The 20616-nt window shown below is 40.4% G+C and overlaps 1 protein-coding gene across 6 annotated transcripts; it reads left to right on the top strand.

Annotated features, from left to right (window-relative positions):
* Positions 1-1333: 1333 nt before the first annotated feature.
* DYRK3 (dual specificity tyrosine phosphorylation regulated kinase 3) lies at positions 1334-17148 on the top strand. 6 transcript variants are annotated; one of them, XM_037884863.2, is made up of 3 exons: positions 1334-1533; positions 3907-4022; positions 10653-17148. In XM_037884863.2, exons 1-3 carry the CDS (start codon positions 1494-1496, stop codon positions 12222-12224), a joined length of 1728 nt encoding a protein of 575 aa, XP_037740791.1. In that variant the 5' UTR covers positions 1334-1493; the 3' UTR covers positions 12225-17148. The 6 variants fall into 6 exon arrangements, with proteins under 6 accessions (XP_037740791.1, XP_043389301.1, XP_043389300.1 ...); XM_043533366.1 differs by lacking the exon at positions 1334-1533 and adding an exon at positions 2065-2352; XM_043533365.1 differs by lacking the exon at positions 1334-1533 and adding an exon at positions 2371-2410.
* Positions 17149-20616: the final 3468 nt, after the last annotated feature.

The following is a 20616-nucleotide window of genomic DNA, read 5'->3' as shown; positions in this document are numbered from 1 at the left end:
AATAGGAAGTGCTAGCTATTAGACTAATTTTACTGATGGGAGTCAGATGTCTTCACTGACACAAGAGTTTTATTTTTGTTTTTTTGGGGCGGGGCGGGGGGTTGTACAAGATCCCTAATACATACTAGTTATGTCACTAAAATCCTAAATGGAGACAAGGTACAATTATTTTTTGTCACAATGAAGCCCTAGCCAGCAGTATAGTGCTGACTTCTCCTAGTTCACCTCACGGTAAAACCACGGTAAAACTTTTCTCTGCTCTGTTTTTCCCTTGGAGTAGCTAATCTGCGTTGGTTATCCCACGGTAACAACATGCTTTTTAGGCTAGTGAAGACAGTTGCAGCCAAGTCCACGCTACAAACTTCTGTGGGTCAGGGCGTGTGGAAGTGTGATCCTTGACCACAATAGCTGTGTTGGCAAAAACCCCTGGCAAACCTGTGCTTTTGCTGGTATAGTTTATTTCACTGGTGAGGAGTGGGTGCTAGAATAAACTCCACTGGCAAGAGTGCAGTTTTGCCTGTACGATCTGTGTCCACACGAGAAGCACTTTGCCAGTATAATATACTGGTATAGCTATTCCCGAAAAGCACTTCTAGTGTAGACTTATCCAAGGTCACAGCAGGAATCTATGGTGGAGCTAGGAATGGAACCAGGTCTATCTCGCACCCTAACTGCTCCTCCACTCTTCCTGTTATCTCAGGATGCCAACCCACAATAGACGACACCCTTAAAGACACAGGGGGAAATGAACAGGGCTTTGCAGTTAAAAAGGGCTGTATGTAAAGGAAGAAAGGAAAGGGGAAGCACCAAACCCCATTACACTGCCGGGGCTCGGGGAGGGCCTCTCCCAGCAACAAACGTGTTTGCTTAGCTGCAGTTATGTCCATGGAATGGAAAACTTTCCATTTCCAATCCCCAGTAGCTTTTAATGGGGTGTGTGTGTCGGGGGCGGGGGCGGGGGCGGGGGGGGGGAGTTTACGAACAAAAGGTTTGTTTGCGCTGAGTGAGTCCCAGGCACCAGCAGCAGCTCCCGGCCCTGCACACCAGACCGGGGCGCGGGGGGGGGGCGGCACGTGCCCCCCCCCCAGTTTGGGGCACACCTAGATCCCGCCGTGCGCTAGGCTGGGGGGCTCTGCAGGGGGCGGCAGCGACACTGCTCCCCAGGGGGGTCTCAGAGGAGTGACCGCAGAAGGCAGGGCCAGGCAAGGAGCTTTTCGGGGTCCCCCGCCCCATTCCTCTCCCTCCGCCTCCCCGTTCAGCCGGGGCTATTTCTCCTCCTCCCCCCCCCCTCCAGTCCCTCACCGCGCAGGCGCAGTCGCGGCCGGGCAGGGCGGGGAGGCCGTTCCCCTAGCAACCGCCCGGGGTCCCGCCGCTGCCGCGGCCTGGGCCCTAGCGAAGGAGCCGCCGCCGCTGCCCGACCTGGAGCCGCCCCAGCCTGGGGGCGCGGTGTGCGGGGCCGGGAGGGGGATGGGGCCCGCTCCCCCCCCGCCGTGATGCTGCTGAGCAGGAAGCCGGAGGGGCCCCTCGTCGCAGGTAACGCGGGGCCCCGCATCCCGGCCGGGAGGGGGGGGTCTCGAGGCCGGGGGGGGGTCTCGAGGCAGCCCCCCCCAACCCCCGTCTCCATGTGCCCGGGGGAGCCGGGATCGGCCTGGGTCCCCCCACCCCAGCGGTGCCCCCCTCGGGGGAGCGATGCACATGGGCGGGGGGCCCCCAGGGGCGTTGGCAGCGGGACCCCTGGAGCTGGGGGGGGGGGCGTGAGTAGAGGGATCACAGCACCACGGGGCGGGGGGGGTGATCCCGGGGGTGGGCAGCTGGGAGGGTCCGGAATGCGGGGGGGAGGAGGGGGGCTTCTCATCGGCTCAGACAGCTGGAACCCCCCCCCCCCGGGGGGGATGAGAGATTAGAGGGATAAAAATAAGGAGGAAAAGTGGTTGGCCCTATGCGGGGGGGGGCAGCTGGGAGTCTCACCCAGGGCAGGGGAGCAGGGGGGGTGAGATCCCCCAGGCGCCTCTGGGGGGGTACCGGGGCGGGGGGGGGGACCTAAAGGGCGGTGGGGCGTGAAGTCGAAGGACCCGGGGGAACGTCTCCTGAGGGTGCGAGCGACTGCTGGCCCGGGAAGCCAGTTGGCAGCCCAGTCGTCCCGGGGGACTTCAGAAACTAGCCCGGACAAAGCGCTGGGGAACAGATGGTCACGAAGAAGCCCGTTCTGGACAAGGCGTGAAATATGCAAACAATAGAAAACTTCCTTCTGTGGTGATTTCAAATGATGCTGAGTTTCTTTTCAGTGCCGAGTTCTTCATCTTTTTTTTTTCTTTTTTTTTTTGGTAACTTTTGTAGCCTTCTCCTGTCGTTGTACATTTCACTCTCCTCCACCAAAAGGGGAGGATGAATACAGCAAAAACAGCAATTGGTTGTTAAAACATCACATTTTATCTGTGTAGCGCTCATCTAAAGTATCGTAGGTGTTTTTACGGGAAAACAAATGTGGATTAAATGACTCAAAACAGGCCAGATTTCATCAGGACTTGGGCAGACTCTGCACAAGGAAAGGAACATTCCTGGCATTTTTCCTTTGGCAACTTATTTTATATTTTGGACTGTGTTTTCAATTAATGCTTGAAGTGCAGTATTCATTTGTTATCCTTCAAAGTAACTCACAGAGTCGAGTAGTTTTTCAGAATCCAAGTTTAAAGGAAGCTAGAGAGTTTCCAGAGATTAAGAAAAGGAACAGGATTTTCCCACTCTTCTACTTTGTATCTGCATTATATAATCTTGTAAATACATGTATTCTAGCATTCAGTTCTGTGACTTATACAATGTATTATTAATTTACTATTGAGCACCCTTCACATATATCAGTATACTGTACAAAAGATTCCTAATAACACACAAGTTTACAAAGAAGCTGGTGATACAGTGTTGTGAAAAGATTACCGTTCATTCTTCATACACAGCAGTGAATAAGAGTGTTATCTGGTGGCAGATGAAATTGGCCGATCACATTTTGCCTTGAATTTGTAACTGGGATTTTTTAAATATAATTTCCAACTTCCTGGTTGTGATTGCTTATTTGGAAGAAGTGACTGAGTTTTGCATTTTGTCAGCAGAACTAAAATGAAAAACCAATTAGTTAAACTTTTTAGAGCAATGTTTTGGTGTAAGAAGGATAGTATTTATAGCAATGGGAGAGGATGTCATATTATTTTGATATAACTATAGTTAGTACTTTTTGTCTAACTCACACTGACATTTTAAGTGCAGATCGTGATCAAAACTCTGGAGTTTTAATGTTAATTGCTTTTGCCAATTTTATTTTAAGCACAGTCACAGAACTTTGTCTATTACTGTAGAAATCAATAAAAAAAAAATTCTTTTGCCAACCATTGTTAGTAGCAACGAATTTACTGACTTTGGTTCCTCCATGTCATATTTACAGAGAATCTACTTTAAAGGATAGTCTTATCCAGTTTTTAAACTGCCTGCTCATTTTCCATTGCCACTCTAAATACGGATAGTTCAGGATTATCCTTCTTTTTCCTTAAAATAGGATATTGGTTAAAGATTCTTAAGGATGTTTTTGCACTGCAAAAAAATGACAGATGTGTCTAATTTAAGAGACGCTCCTATTTTAAAAAAAAAACAACAACCCAGAATTTAAGGTTTGCACAGTGCTTTGTAAATGCTTAGTATCATTAAAAGAAATAAAACTGTTGAGTAGCTCATTAATATTTAGCTATGTGCTCTTGCTGTATTTTATCCAATAAATTAGCAAAAGGTGAATGTCTTAGCAAAAACTTTGAAGAATGATTAACACATGAGATAATTTTTAGGAGCTGAGACAAGTGTCTTTTCGTGTATCGGTGCACACGGTAGTGACTAACTGGCTTCTATATTTGACATATTCAGCTAGGTTTGGAGATGGATTGTATGATTCCTACATGAGAATAGATCAAATTAAGTACCCAGATCCTACAAATGAAGAACACAGCCCTTCTGGACTTCCTTCACTTGGGAGATCAAATGTGAGTAATTTTCTGGCTTCTTGCATTGTGTTATCTGGTTGGTAATGAAATAATGATATAAACTAAGTAGTCACACAGAAAATTAATAAAGCTAGATATTATAACCTTGTCACAGCTTGTTAACACGCTTGCTTTTACTAACTAGCAATAAAAAAAGTAATATGATACTGTGTGTTCAGAATCGAACCGGCTAAGTAACTCTGAATAAGCTACTTTATTTTCCATTGTCCATGCTTTGATCACGAAAGTTAGTTTACAACCTGTTTGGGACCTCATGCCATAGCACATCACATACTGATTATATGGGGGTTTGTTAATCCACAGCTGCATTCTTCTTTAACTAGTGCACAATTATATTTATTGTCTCACATGGAAGTTCTAGGAATAACAGGGGCATAATAGTAGAACAACAACCAGAGGTTCTGTTTTTACAAATGTGTGATTTGTAGATGCACCCAAAGTAATACAAAAATATTATTTTTTTGTGGGAGCACTAGCCTTATCTGGCACTTTAATTAATAGCAAAATAGCACTTCATAGACTTCCGGTGTTCAATTTGTATTTTTGTAGAAGCTGTACGTTTCTTAAACAGAAGTTTTGAATCATGTGATCCTTTCTTTAATTCTCTTAGCTGGATTGTAGCAGTCATATTCAGCTGTGTAACAGTCGTACTGTAAAATGGTCTGGAAATATATTTAGGCTCCAGGTGAATTCTGTCTTAAATCTTGTGCTCCTTGAAAATTTGTGGCTAAAAGCCTGATTGAAGAAATGGGATGAATGAAGGGACAAATTTAAAGATGAACATATTGAGAAGTCAACAGAGTTGTGATCATTTATGCCAGCAATTCGTTTGGCTGGCCTTCTTCCTCAAACACTGAGATGCCTATGTGTGAGAGAGATACATGTGTGAGCACACTGATACAAAAGAGCTGTAGTGCTTTCTTTAAATAATCCTTTAAATGATTAACGATTGTGTGGTTTTCTTAAGATATAAAGTGCTATATCTAACTTACAACAAATCCAGACATTTTCACAACTGTATTAAAATCAACTCTGGAACTAACAAGACATGCCAAAAGTAGCCCCTTGATCACTTTGCTTCTGTGTCACATCTCTTCTTTTCTCCTTCATCTGTATTTTGTCTGTTTAGACCAGGGGTAGGCAACCTATGGCATGTGTGCCAAAGGCGGCACACAAGCTGATTTTCAGTGGCACTCACACTTTCCGGGTCCTGGCCACCGGTCTAGGGGGCTTTGCATTTTCATTTAATTTTAAATGAAGCTTCTTAAACATTGTAAAAACCTTATTTACTTTACTTACAACAATAGTTTAGTTATATATTCTAGACTTATAGAAAGAGACCTTCTAAAAACATTAAAATGTACTACTGGCACGCAAAACCTTAAATTAGAGTGAATAAATGAAGACTCGGCACACCGCTTCTGAAAGGTTGCCGACCCCTGGTTTAGACTGTCAGTTCTTTGGGACAAGGACTTTGTTTTTTTACTTGTTTGTAAAATGCCAAGCATTGTCTTTGTGCCATATAAACAAAACAAATACTTAGTAGGGTCCTGCTCAGCAGAAGTTAGGAATGCATGTGGAAATGAACATTTTAAGCAGGTTTTTATGGGAAAACGTTTAGACTGAAGAGATACTTGGTTTCCTTTCTTCAACGTTTTCTGTTTTGACATATAAAATTGCATTCGTATTGAAAACTCCAGGTACCCTCAACTGTGTCTCCTCTCAATCTTAGTTATATACAGTAAACTAAAAGTTTCTGCTTTAAGAGAGAGACAGTTTTAATTTAGTTTGTAAAAATAACAGTTGAGACACTTGAAAGGGCAAAACATTTAGCAAACCGGCTAGCCATTTCCTTCTTATTCATAATGAAGTTTTTCTGAGTATGTGAAAACGTCTAAGAAATCGTCAGTGGAGTATCATTTGTGTTGTCTATCAAGTTTCTTGGCTGCTGACAGCTAATTTATGGCAAAAGTAAACGGTGCAGTCCCTGGCTTATAAAATGAAGCCATTGGAAGAAGGTTGATGTGTTGATTTCAGACCAATTCTCCAATTTGCCAAGGTCATTTTGAATTCTAGTCCCATCCTCCAAACTGCTTGCAACCCCTCCCAGCTTGGTGGTGTTCATCCACCTTATAGTAATTTCATCTACCATATTTTCCACATATGCTTATGAGAATGTTGTGGGGGACTGTGTCAAAAGCCTTATTAAAGACAAGACATATCTACTGTTTCCAATGCATTCACTATGCCCATTATCCTGTCAAAGAAGGAAATTAGTTTGGCTTGGCATGTTTTGTTTCTGACAAATCCATATTGGCTGTTACTTATCACCTCATCCTCCAGGTTTGAACAAATTGCTTGTTTAATCATTTTTTCCAATATCGTTCTGAGTATCCAAGTTAGGCTGACCGGTGTATAATTCCCCTTTGTGAAGACAGGTGCTATGTTTGCCCGTCTCCGGTCCACTAGGACCTCACCTGTCCTCCAAGAGTTTTTGAATATAATGTTTTAATGGTTTAGAGATTGCTTCAGCTAGTTCCTTAAGTACTCTGTGGTGAATTTTATCGGGCTTTATTGACTTAAACACATCTCTTTTATCTTTTTGAAGCCTTAGAGCTTTATTCACCCTCCTGGGTACAGAGGGGTACAATTTGCTCCCTCTGTACCTCCTTCCAGAGGAGCCCTGCAAATTGAAGCTGCCATGGAGATGCACTGAATCAGCACAGATACCTGACAGGCCTTTATCAGTCATTATTCTCCAGTTGTAACTTTTGATCAAATGCTATTGTTTTTAATACACTAAGTTGAAGCTAGTAGCATGTAGTAAAATAGCAGCACAGCTTTAAGCTCAGATGTGTTTTGTGAGTTGTTCAGGGCTTATAAATGTGGCAGGTGTGATTTCTTCAGCAGTACTGGTAGTCTGAAGTGTCAGAAGACTTCAGGATAACTCAGACAGCCAGGAGATGAGGACGAACAACATTGCGGGTGGTTAAAACAATATATATTCTTAACTACCTTTGTCTATATTAAGGGGATAATAATCACCATTTTAAAAAAATCCTTTCCCCTTATTAGTATCATTTTGGTTTTTTTTTTTTTTTTTTTTAGCACATGTTTCAGGTGCTGGCTTCAATGAAACTGAATTAGTCAGTTTCACCTGCTGGTTCTCAAGCACTGGCACAATGCAGCAGTTTGGGTTTCTAGCTCTGCAAAGGATCACCATAGCCAAAGAATTCATAAAAGCATTTCTCTTTAGACTTTGTATTCCCTTTTATCCCCCTCTTTTTTTCTTTGCAGATCCTAAATGTTATGGCAAAACTATTTGCTAGTGCCCTTTGAGGAACATCATCATTTGGAGAATGGTTATACCATACTTAGTATGATAATTCTAGCCCTTAAAGTGTTGCACTAATTCCTAATTCTACAGCACTGTAACAGAAGTGTGTGTGGTGCTCTAAGGCCCTGTTTGTATTCTAGGATGTCTCATGAACAGATCTGGGTTGCAGGACAACAAATCAGTTTGTTGTCCTGATTATTTATATTCTAGGGCATCTTGATGAGTTTGTCTAGGATAGGAACATAAGATATCTGCAGGACGGTGTATCAATGTGAGATTTAAATGTAAGTTAAAGGGTGCATTAGCCTTTTTTAAATGGTGAAACTCTGCCTTGACACCTTCATTCCTGAATTGTTTTTCAGGTATGAATTTTGGGAAGAGGGCAGGGGAAGGAAGAGAACAGAAAATGCATAGCAACTGGCAAAGTGGTTTGTGAGTGAAAGGAACTGCATGCAGGCAGGTACAGGAAGGAATCCTGAGTAATGCAGGGATGTGAGCAGCAGTGGGTCAGGCTCTATGAAATGCTTTGATTTTTTTGAGCTGTTCCCAACGTGCCACTAAAGAGTTAACCACCAATCTTGCTGCTTTTTAAAAATGTTTTTTGAATTTTGAGACAGTTCAGTGTTTTGCTTTTCAGCCCAACCTCCTTTTACATCCTGATGGGAGGCGTGTCAAATGGAGGTCATGCTGGGTACAAAATACTGAACTTTTTCTAAGCAGTTTTATTTGTATGTAAAATATATAATACTTCTTTAAAAATCAAGTGAAGTTGAGTGGGCTTAAAGACCTTTCCAATAAAGTCTTTCAAACACCTGAAATAAGTATTCTGCAATGGAACATTAAATAGCTGCTGCTATCTTTAGTGAAAGCTCTAAAAGCCTTTTGTTAAAAGGATATGGTCAGAAGTGCTCCTTCAATGGCTTTTTTTTCCCTTACTGTTATGGGTAATTCATCTGTTCCTGCTGCTTATTCCTCACCTGAAGTTCTAATTCTCTTGCGTAATCATTTCTCTGGGACCATTTATTTAGGGTTAATGATGTAGAAAAGGGAGAGGCAGCAAAACTTTCAAATGACACACAATTATTTGTAAAGCCTAAAGAAGACTGAGGAACTTTGCAGGAACCTCATAAAGCTCGACAAATAGGCATTGCCTAATGGAAGATGGATTTTAGTGAAGTTCACTATAGCACATACAGTCCTGGCCCTTTAAAATCCTTCCTGCCTGCATGGTGGGTTAATTTAAATAACACAGAGTTCTGAAACTTGTACAAAGAATATCCTTTCTTGTAGTACAGGTAGACTTTTCAAGGACTAGGGCTATGTGCTTAATCAAATTCTGATTGCAGTCATTAGTAAAAAGACATGGTCACACACAAGATTTCTGGTATGGAGGTAGGAGAGCAGTTTTTCAGACATCTTAACAAAAACAAAACAAAATCCCAAAGCAAAAACTGAACCTTGTTCCGAGTCTGGGTTCTCTGTTCATTTGTAAATTTACCATTTTGATCTATTTGCCTTTCATTCAGAATCTTTTAGTATCTCTCACTCTTATCTCAGCAGTTCAGCCACAGGCTGAAAGAAGAAAGTGTTTATTGTATGTTTTCAGTGAGTTCCTGGAAAGGTGCGTCTCTTACAATGTATTGTCCACATTTCTGGGCAGACATAGCACTGAATAAAAGGGAGATTCCAAAGGCCTAGTCATCACTGATCTGAGACAGGCTTCTAGAGGAAGTCTGCATTTTCCAGGCTCATGTCATGAAGCGCACACTAACATTTCAGTGCAGAGCCAGCAAATTAACTCTTACCCAGGATGGAGGACAAGGGATATTTGTGAAGTTGTTTTTGGCAAACATAATCATTGCTCTTATTTATTGACTGTTTTGAGATGGTGGATTGTATGTAACTAAAAAGTAATTGGATGTTATTGCTCTGGAGCTACAGGTTTATTTATATTTTTGCTAGATTGCTAAGCAGCTATTTTAGTTTCAGGGACTGGGCTTGGCACATGTCTCACATCTTTATTGAGATTAAAGGCCAGAATGGAAAACAGATGTTGCTGCACTAGTCCTGACTTTTTCAGCATTGCAGAGGGTAGTATCTCATGCGTTCTTGCAGTGTAGAATGCTGGGCAAATGAAAGGAGGAATAATCGTGAATGAGTGCATTGCCTTTATAAGGAAGGGATGGAATTTCAGAGAGCGCAGCAGTGGCTAATTTTAACCCTGTAAAATTGACAAGTCTTAAACATATTCCACAATATTTTCCTACTAGTTGTATTGTTCTGTCTGCAACAAATTAACATCTCTTGGTAGATGAAAATATTTATGCCCAAATTATCTTAGAGCAGTGAGTGGAGAACTGTTGTGTTTTAGAACACTGGAAGGGGAGAAAAAAGAAACTTGAAGCTGGTATTCTTGGGGATATACACTGTATCCAGTTTTGCAGTCCGACATAGTAACGTGACCCTCTTTAAAGTCCATGGGAATTGTGGGTGCATATTTGAACATAAACGCAGCCTATTGTATCTTCTTCCTCTTGCTTGCTGTTGTCTCTTTTCCCCCATCCTTTTATCCTGTCCATCGTGGATTCCTCAACCCTATCCCTCTTACTCGATATCCCTTGTATCCCCTCTGCACACTTGTCCATGTAATATACTTCCCCCCTCTGCACACATTCATGCTAGGTTGCATATCTCAAACAGGTGCAAGCTGCATCTGTCACTGAGTCATGTTTGCCACACCCACCTTCAAGACTAAACATAGCAATACTGGGCTGCACCACCTGCCCTTCTGCCGACTAGATGCATGATAGTGGGGATAGACATTTGTGCCCTTTTGTGCAAGTCTGCTTAAACTTTGCCTTTTCTGAACTAGAAGGTAGTATATTTATACATACTCCATTTTTAAAAGTTCATTGCATCTGGTGTACAATCACGTGTATGGCAGTGCATATAACTCAGATCATAATAGATAACAATATCTGTCTGCTTAAACTTTTTGCCTTTTCTGAACTAGAAGGTAATATATTTATACATACTCCATTTTTAAAAGTTCATTGCATCTGGTGTACAATCACGTGTATGGCAGTGCATATAACTCAGATCATAATAGATAACAATATAAATTATGCAGTATATTTAAAATACTTCTGCATTGTGAAAATAAATGTAAACCTAATGCTGATGTCAAAGCATTTTGTTTTATGTGGTATTTTAATCTTCTATCCATTTAAAAAAAAAAAGTATTTAAGATTGGCTTTTTTTTATCCCTATAGGTTACTAGCAACAAACTCACTATGAAAGATCATCCTCTGACTGGAAGTCAGGTCAAAGTTGAGCAATTATTTGAAGACTCCGGGAATAAGAGGAGCAGTACTCTTCAGTCTGCAGGAATCAGTAGTTCCGAAAGATCTCTTCCTTCCCTGTCAAAGGATAAAAGTATAGACAGCTTAAGCACAGCCAAATCTTGTGGAAGTTCATCAAAAGTGCGCAAAGCTATCTCTCAGGCTCCAGAGCAAGCAGTGAAGCAATATAAACATCAGTTATCTGTTTTCGAGCAGCAAGAAATATGTAACTTTTCTGAAATTTACTTTGTGGGTCCAAATGCAAAAAAGAGGCAAGGAGTAGTCGGTGGCCCCAACAATGGAGGATATGATGATGACCAGGGTGGATACATTCATGTGCCTCATGACCATCTGGCTTACCGATATGAAGTACTTAAAATAATTGGAAAGGGCAGTTTTGGACAAGTAGCTAAAGTTTATGATCATAAACTCCACCAGCATTTGGCCTTAAAGATGGTTCGCAATGAGAAGAGGTTCCACCGTCAAGCAGCAGAAGAAATTCGGATTTTGGAGCATCTCAAAAAACAGGATAAAACTGGTAGCATGAATGTTATTCACATGCTAGAAAGTTTCACCTTTCGGAACCACATATGTATGACCTTTGAGCTCCTGAGCATGAACCTGTATGAGCTGATCAAAAGAAATAAATTTCAGGGGTTCAGTGTGCAGCTGGTACGCAAGTTTTCCCACTCTATATTACAATGTTTGGAGGCTCTTTATAAAAACAAAATCATACATTGTGACCTGAAGCCAGAAAATATACTTCTAAAACAGCAAGGGCGGAGTGGCATCAAGGTTATTGATTTTGGGTCCAGCTGCTTTGAGCACCAAAGAGTCTACACGTATATTCAGTCTCGATTCTATAGAGCCCCAGAGGTCATTCTGGGAAGTCGCTATGGGATGCCCATAGACATGTGGAGTTTTGGTTGTATTCTGGTGGAACTGTTGACTGGATATCCTCTTTTTCCCGGAGAAGATGAGGGAGACCAACTGGCTTGTATGATGGAGCTTCTGGGAATGCCACCTCAGAAGCTTTTGGATCAATCCAAGCGAGCCAAGAACTTCATCAACTCCAAGGGTCATCCTCGCTACTGCACTGCAACTACACATCCAGATGGGAAAGTGATCCTCAATGGCAGTAGATCACGCAGGGGTAAAATGCGTGGTGCTCCAGGCAGCAAAGACTGGGTGACAGCGTTGAAAGGCTGTGATGACCCCTTGTTTATAGAATTCTTAAAAGAATGTCTTAACTGGGATCCTTCTGCGCGCATGACTCCAAGTCAAGCTTTAAGACACCCTTGGATTTGTAAGCGAATGCCCAAACCACCCAGTACTGATAAAAGCATGGGTAAACGGATATCTAACTACACAAGCTCCTTCCCAGGAATAGGCTCTAAGTTGCCTCCAGTAGTTGGAGTGGCAAACAAACTGAGGGCTAATTTAACATCTGAATCAAATGGCAGTATACCTCTATGCACTGTGCTACCAAAACTGGTCAGTTAATAGAAAATTATGTATTCCCAGAGTACATACCTTGTATTTTAATTATCTGCTAGAAACGTGTAAGGTGGTGAAATGCAGAGGTTTTTAATGGATTTACTTTTCATTAAACACTAAATCTTGAATCAAAATGTAAACATTTCAAGGGCTAATTGTTTTATCAAGTTGTTTCAGTTGCAGTGTGGTGCATATTACATCACTTGATAGGTCAACACATCTGTTCTGGTCAGTGAGACTACACGATTTAACAGTTGTGTTTAATAGCACTGTTTTTAAAAAAGAATCAAACCATTTCTTATCAGGACAGTTTCAGTTAACAAATGTTTTGTCACAAGACAGCAAGAAAAAAGCATTTAAAATTGTATTCTGTTGGACAGAATGAGCTTTGCTTTCAGTTAATCCCCAAGTGAACTTCTTAAATTTGGGTGAAATTTTACAGATTTACTGTCAAGAGCACAAATGTTTTAATCTAAAAAGCGAGGATGTTGCTTCCCAATTACAAATTTATATTTGAATGATTTGGCTTCCCTACACATTGCTGGCATAGAGGGATCCAAGTTGCTGCATTCCTAAATTTCTTAGGCTGGGATTTTCAAAGGAGCATACAAGTACAACTGATGGGACACATACGTTGTGTGTGGACCTAGGATCAACTTCTGTACTGGGATATGCACTCACTATCCCCACTGAAGTCAATGGGAGTTGCAGGCGTGCACAGGAGCAGAACTGGACCATAACATGAAGTATAATTTGCTCAGGGCTATTGAAAACATTGTTTTGACTTAAATTTAATGTACACTTTTGCTAACTGGTTCTTTCCCCATCCCTCCCAAAATGAAGATGCCCAGCCAAAATAAAGCACCCTTGCCATTAGAGATGTTTACAATACTGGGGTCTTAAAGTCTTTTTTCTGTCCTGCAGGGTGAATTCCATTGAATAACGTTGAAATCCTTTTAAAAATAGTCACTCCTTTTTGCTAGATAAGTAGAATTTTTAAGGGTCAGGACTGTAACCAGAGGTTGTGTGAGACAAGAGACTAGTCACTAAAAGAGTGTCCTGAAATCTTTTTAAACACAAATTGTCAGATTTGGTAAAGAGTAATAAATTTAAAGTATTGAAATGAAAGTTTCTATGGGGGGAAAGTTGCTTTGTTTCTAGCAGTGTCCTAGCAGGTGGCTGAAAGAATGAGATGCCTCATATGCTGTTTTGAATGCTTCAGATATATTCTTTATCCCTCCTCTGCACCCCCCCCCCCCCCCACCGGCAAGAATGTGAAACGTTGTTATGGCCAATAGAGACAGCAGCACAACTTGGCAAGATTGTTACTCCTCAGAGCTCCATGGTATGGGAAGATTCAGTTACAAAAACATCTGATCCCTTGCAAAGTGTCTGAACAGAGTTTTAAATACAATTTTAGAGCTTTTACAAACAGAGCATTTTAAATTTAACAAGTTTCTCTAGAGCAGGTTTTATGTTAAAACAGGGAAACCCCTGGTTACATAATTATTGGTGTGATTTGCAAGATATATTGACCAAACAGCTAAATCCCAGACTCTCTCTCTGAGAGGTTGGAAATGCATTTTTTGCTCTATTGCATTTAGTTGTATTCATCCATGAAATGTCTGATGATAAAAGGCCCAGTCCTGCAAGTTTGTCAGCATATCGCAGGGTCAGGACCAAAATTAGGCTAAAAGGGGCTTTGGATCAGGCTCACTGATGGTGGCAAATGACTTCAAACTGTTTGGTAAATACCATTGTAAAAATTCAAGAAGACAGAGCACAAATTGCGTATGTATTTATTCTGATCTCTAAATTCCAAACTTTCCCCCAGGAAGTTGGCTATATTAAGGGTTCTACAGTACATGGCCTTTTCAATTTTGTTGCGTCATTTTGTCTTCAATAAGCTTAATAATCACATTAACGGAAAGTAATGCAGCTTTGCATTTATCCATACATTGGTTAATATGTCTCAAATGCTACTACATGTGGTCCTTCTATGGTCATGTTGCACTTTACAGCAATCTTCCTCAAATGGCTGGCTAAAATAATTTTTTATTTGAATAGAAAGTCAAGCAAGCACACTTTTATAAATGCTATAAGATGCCTATGGTTTTAGCGGAATTGAATACATATGGAGCATCTTCAGAAGCAAGAGTATTTGCACAATGCGAATGAAATCTTTGGAGAAACACCACAGGAGCCATGGAAGAATATTCAAGACAAATGAAAAAGAGAATATTATGTATATGAGGACAAATTATCATTATTGCTATTTATATTCTGATAGCACCTATAAACTCCCTTTAAAGATTAGGGCCCCATACACACAAGGGAAAACAAGTGTCTGCTCTGGAGAGCAATGAACATGGGTCCTGGATGCCGGAGGTTTTTGATCTGTTAAAATACTGCACGAAACAAGATTATTTTAGTCTCACTTCTCTAGGAACTAAGAATACCGTAGCTACCAGTTTAGATGGCTTCTAATGTTACACTTCTTGTCTAGGTACAGTGCTGTCATTTGAAATGTGTGTTTATAAAGCAGGAAATATAACAATGGCAGAAAAAACACCACTGCTTTTCCCAGAAACATTTGTTCACCTTGACCCCAGGTAAGCCAGGTACCTAATCACATGCTGAACTTTCAGCACATGAGTAGTCCCATTTAACTAGGACTACTCACATGTTTAAAATCAGGAACATGCTTAGGTACCTTGTTGGATCAAGGCCTTTGTCTGTATAGACGTAGCAGATAAGGAAAAACAGATCACCTGGTATGTTAAAAGTGTGTTTTATATGGAAAAAGTAGCTTTTTGTTGGTACTGGTGCATTGTCCTCTGTTATTTTCTTTATTTTGCAAATCAGCAAGACCCCAGTGGGTCTCCCAGGCATTAGTGAGGTTCTACTGTAATTTAAATCATGTTCACCTATGATTCTAGCACAAAACAAATGTAATTTATTGAAGTTTATAGTAAAACCATAACATCAAATTTCTAAGAATTTTTAATGGATTAGTCCAAACTTCATTTTTAAAACTTCCTTATAATGTTCATTATGTTTTACAACACATAATATAGATTCAGTATTGTAAATAACATGCGCTGTTTATTGTGTGGTTTTTAATCCTCTTTTAAGAAGTGTGGATTGTAGCAATTTAGTGATATTTTTAATTTAAATTACTGAATAATAAGACATAAGCATCACACGTGACATACAACATACATACGTTTACACTGGGGCAAACTTAATATGACTATCCAAGATGCAAGGATAAACATGGTTCTGTTTTAAAAGTCAGGTGGGCAGTGGAGTATAATTCTTCCATTACAGATTAGGATAAAACACAAACATTTAAACACAACCTGCATTTAGTACTCAAGGTTATGTTACGTTCCTTAATAGGTTTGCTCTTACTAATACTGATTTATTGAAAAAGTGTTTTTTTCACTTTTATACTGATCATTCCATACAGTTGTCATCTTCCACATGCTGCAAGTTACTATTAGAATTTTTGTTTTTTCTTCCTACCTAGTTTGAGTAAGACTTCTAGTCTAGTAACAATTTAAGAATCTAAACTAATTGGACGGCATTTTTAAAAGGGGTTTGAATTCTGAGAGAGAATTTTTGTGGAACTGTGGGTCTGTTAGTCAAAATCTGGTATAGTTCACTTTGACTGTGATCCCTTTGGACTTGGAGGCGGTAAAAAAAAATCTAGTATCTTTTTAATGGTAAACTGACACTACTGGTGCTTCATTACAGTGATCCTCTGAAAACTACCTCTGAATAAACCCTGGGTCCTTTAAAAAGGCACCCACTACAAACCACAACTATCCCCCTGTCATTAGTAATGGCTATTTTGGTTGTGAAGCACATACATGATGATCTCAGCAGTGTCTTACTAATCCCAGCCATACAAGCAAAAGGCTGATTCTGCACCCAAAGCTCTGTGTTGAAAACGAGAGATGCCAATCCCCTGCCTGACAAAGTCTTTAGTGCCGTAGTGGAAGTGAAGAGCCAAAATAATATGGAAATATTTTCAGGACTTTAATGCACTACGTAACAAGATTAAAGACAGATGCTGTGTACCCAAAACTTTTTTTTAATAGACAACCCTGTGGGTCTGATTTCCCTCACCTGCCCTGTCTGAGCTGCTGTGCACCTTCACTAGGAATTTTGGGTGCTCTGCAATTGTGAAAATTGAGCTCTTGAGTTCTGATACACAAGGTACATCCCAGCTCTTTTCAATGAATTTATCATGCTGCTCTTTTTAGTAAGGAGTCGGAGAGATTAAATTTATGTATACATACGTGTGTGTGTGTGTGTGTGTGTATATATATATATATAATATTTCCCTTAGAAGAACCCGCATCTAGTCTGGTATAAAACTCCCCTGATGTCCTATTAAATATAGCTTCTAATTACAACTCCCACCATAACATGCAAAAGACTTGGCTCCTCAGAACAGTCTTGTATAGGAGAACGTTGTTCTATCTGCATTTAAACGGGGTGCATTTACTGTACACCATTTAACACCCTAACAAATTAGCTAACTGATTGAAGTCTGTTGCTGAAAGAACAAACCATGTTCCCTGTTCATAGAACTGTGCCTTATTTTATGAGCCTGCATTTGTCTCAATGAAATCAGATTACTAATCAGGGTTTCTTATACATAGCAGCTGTTCATACTAAATGTCAATATGTCTAAAGAATTTACAGGTTAGCTTTTTTATTATTGTAAATTGTTCTGAGGTGTAATATGGCGGAGAATGTAGAAAACAGTAAGGTGCATGTGAACTTAACATTTTCTCTTTGTGAAGGAACACTTTTGAAATAAGCCAGTTTTAAACTATGTACGTAAATGTAATGAACAAATATTTCCTAAAATTGTACTTCAATTCATTTTTTTTAAATAAATACATAATTTTCTTTAGCAACAGTCTGTGCAAATTCCTAAAAGAAATACTTGACTTTTTTTTTTTAAGTGCATTAATTGTTTCTGGGTGGTATAACCTAACTTGCATTGGCCACTACTACTCTCTGTGGCACTTCACTAGAGCGCAATTGAAAAATGTCAGCATTTACAAGAGATATTTACCATGTGGTAAAATGCGGCATGTTTTGCATGCAGAGGGAGGGAACCAGAAGATTAAGTGAGAAGGAAAGCAAGCTATAATTCTACTAAAAACCAAACAAACCAACCAACAACAGCAACAAATAAAAATAGCAAGCTGTACTGTAATTGCGAGGGAAAGGATCTAAAATATCAACTACTTGAATCTGAACCTAAAAATCTTTTTTCAGACTGGAAGTTTTCACCTTCGCTGTATACTTAAATCTACTCTCCTTGAATCAGAGGAAAACTTACTGTGAACATCTACAATTTCAATATGTTCATGCTAAATGTGAATGACCTGACAAATGTTCTCATTAGCAGCGCTGCATTTGAACATCTCAAAGTTCTGCCACAGCATTCTTGAGTCATCACTTTCTTATTTAATCCATTGGAGGTTTTTGTTGTGGAGCCAGAATCCCTTTAATCCCTAGGCTGGAAGGAAAAACCCAGCAATAGCTACTTAGGAAAGATTTGCTTTTAATAGAAACCTACATTTGTGTACAGTGGGCTACCCAGTGAGATATTTGAATAGTTTGAAGCTGAAGTCACACTGCCATAAAAAGACCTGCGTAGCTACAGCATACAGGATTAAATCCTGCATGTTTCATAAAGAAGCACTTAATTTTTGTGAACTCAGTCACTGCCCATTATTGACCAATGTAACCAACTGAACTAAAACAGAAAAGTATATTAGTTCTCAAATGATTGATTTAAGGATAGCCTTCAATTAGGAGACTTTTACAATGGGAGAGCGAGTGGATTTTCCTATATAATTCCATTGAATGGCAATTTTTTAAAATTAAAACAAACCTGTTTACAGTCCTCGGTTTGTTGTAAAATACCCATTGAAACTTGAGTATATTTTAGATTTTTTTTTCGTAACTAGTTCCTGCTCCGCTTGTCTGCCAAGAGCATTTATTTTGGTAGGACTTTCACTGTTAACAATGTTTTTCAATGAGGCTATTATGTGAGTTTGTAGTATTCTCATACATAGTGTCCCTTGAGATATTTCACATCACTCTGTTGTACTGTGTGTTACTACAGTATTAGACAAATTCTGAAATTGAGAGCAATTACAATGTGCAGTACTATGCACTCCCAAACAATTTTGTTTCATGCTGCAGTTTAAGGAAGCAAGGAATTAAATACTAAAGCTACATTTAAACAGCAGTAGGGGCTTCACTTTGACCTATTAAGGAATGCCAACATAAGATCTGGATCTGTCTTTGTGAAATTAATTATTCGAGTAGTTGCTTGCCAATAGAAGGAAGAAATTCACAATCTGGCCTGTAATTTGTAATGTGAGATATGTGCTTCCACTGTGGAAAAACTAGCGTTCACTAATTAATCTTGGATTATTAAAGAGAAAAATTACACATTTAAGACGACAGTCATAGATCACTTGGACAGGCAGAAGATGGAAAGATTTACTTTTCCATTTAGCAATATTTCTTTGGGTTCAATGGGCTCAGCTTTTCACTTTGCATAATAAGAAGGCATTGCCGTTAGACATAGAGGGACCATTTAGCACAAAGTGATTTAAAAATGCAACTGCAGTCAATTTGGCAAGTGAGTTATTGCTTAGCACAGCTCTGTCTCGAGTCCCTAGTGTTTAGTGTCTTTTTTTTAAGCATATACGTTGAGATTTTTAAAGCAGCCTAGTTGATTTATCTAGATGGACCAAGATTTTCAGTGTAACTAGTAATTTTGAGGCCTCAATTTTTTGTGATGCCCAACTTGAGACATCTTAAAAGGAGCTGAATTTTCAGAGAGTGGGTGATCAGCACTCTCTAAAGATCAGGCCCCTTTAGGGTGTCTCAAAATAGGCACCCAAAATCCCTAGCCACTTCTTGTGTTGATATTTCTGGCAGATATGTCTAAGCCTCAGCCAAAGGATTAAGCTGCACTGGTGCTAGTGATATTGGGAGTGCTAGTGTACTGGTGCCGCTGGCATTTTAAGGACTGTGCCAATTAGAGCTGCTCTAAATAGGGTTCGATGACACAGTGCTTCAAAGGCCAAGGGCCCCGAGCTCCCAACATTGCTAACGCTGGTCGAGCTGAATCGGTGTTAGCAATTGTAGGAAATGGTCGCAGACTTTTCCTAGTGGAGACAAGCCCCTTGTGTGTCTCTAGTTACAGGAGGTCTGTGGTGTTTCAGAGGTGCCCAAACAAAGGTGGACGATGCCCCATGATCCCACTGCCACCAAGGGGCGGCCAGGCAATACCTTCTGCACAGCACCACCCAGAACTTTGAGTTGGAACGTTCAGTAGAAGTGAAAATGGTTCTGATGTTGCTGCTTAGTTCCTATTGTCTAGGTACAGGTCAGCAGCCTCCCGTAACAATGTGGGTGCTCTTGATTCCTGCTTATAGACAGTTCCTACTGGGAGGGAGAGCAGAATACCTGAGTCAAGATTCTCTGTGGATCGAAAAGGAGAATTTTGCCCATAACTTGTTTGGCTTTAGGCATCAGCAAATAAATTTGTTCTAGCCACAGTTATAAAAGCTTGAGGTGAATCGTGCAAACTTTTTGGTCACAGAAAATGAATGGGTGTTAAGCGCTATTTTTACCTTCTGTCATATTAATAAATAAAGCTTTATAAACACTTCTGATGAATCCAGGAGCAAAGATGCCCAAGATCAAAGATGCTTTTTTTTTCTCGGGTGATCATGCTGTTGTAGTAGCAAGAATGCATGTTCTTTGGCTTGGCTGAACTTGATACACACCAAACATTTTCCACCCGTACCATCGCTGTCTCTCGCCAGTGTTTATAGCGAGGTAATAAACGTGCCTAATTTCCGCAAGTGGCAGACATCTGTGGTGCAAGGAATCCATGCAGTCTGAGCTTATAAGGAATGAGATGCAAGCAAAGGGAGGATTGTGAAACTGAAGTGGGAGTCTTTCTCTGATAATGCAAAAGTGCAGGAAGGAGTCACTGGTACTTTGACATAACGAGTTTTCCTCTTTTCCCCGCAAATGAAGCTTCAGATGAATTTTCCCTCATGTGCACCTTAGCTTGCTTAGGCTGCAAGGACAATGCTTTTCTTAATCAGCAGCCTCTGCACGAGATGCTTGCAGACATAACCCTGCCAATTCCTGGCTGCTGAGAACAGCTCTTAAAGATGACAAAGTGTCAGCCCCTTCCTCTAGCCGGGGAGTGAAACCATGTAAGGAGTTGCATTCCTCCTGCTAGCTCTGAAAACCATATGGTCTTTCGCTTTGAAAGTGGAGATCGCAGAGAAGCACATTTTTGTTTTGTATTTGCTTTGTTTTTGGTTTTTGGGGA

Source organism: Chelonia mydas, chromosome 21 (assembly GCF_015237465.2).
Source record: "Chelonia mydas isolate rCheMyd1 chromosome 21, rCheMyd1.pri.v2, whole genome shotgun sequence".
Lineage (NCBI taxonomy): Eukaryota > Metazoa > Chordata > Testudines > Cheloniidae > Chelonia > Chelonia mydas.
This window is presented reverse-complemented; position numbering and strand designations above follow the sequence as displayed.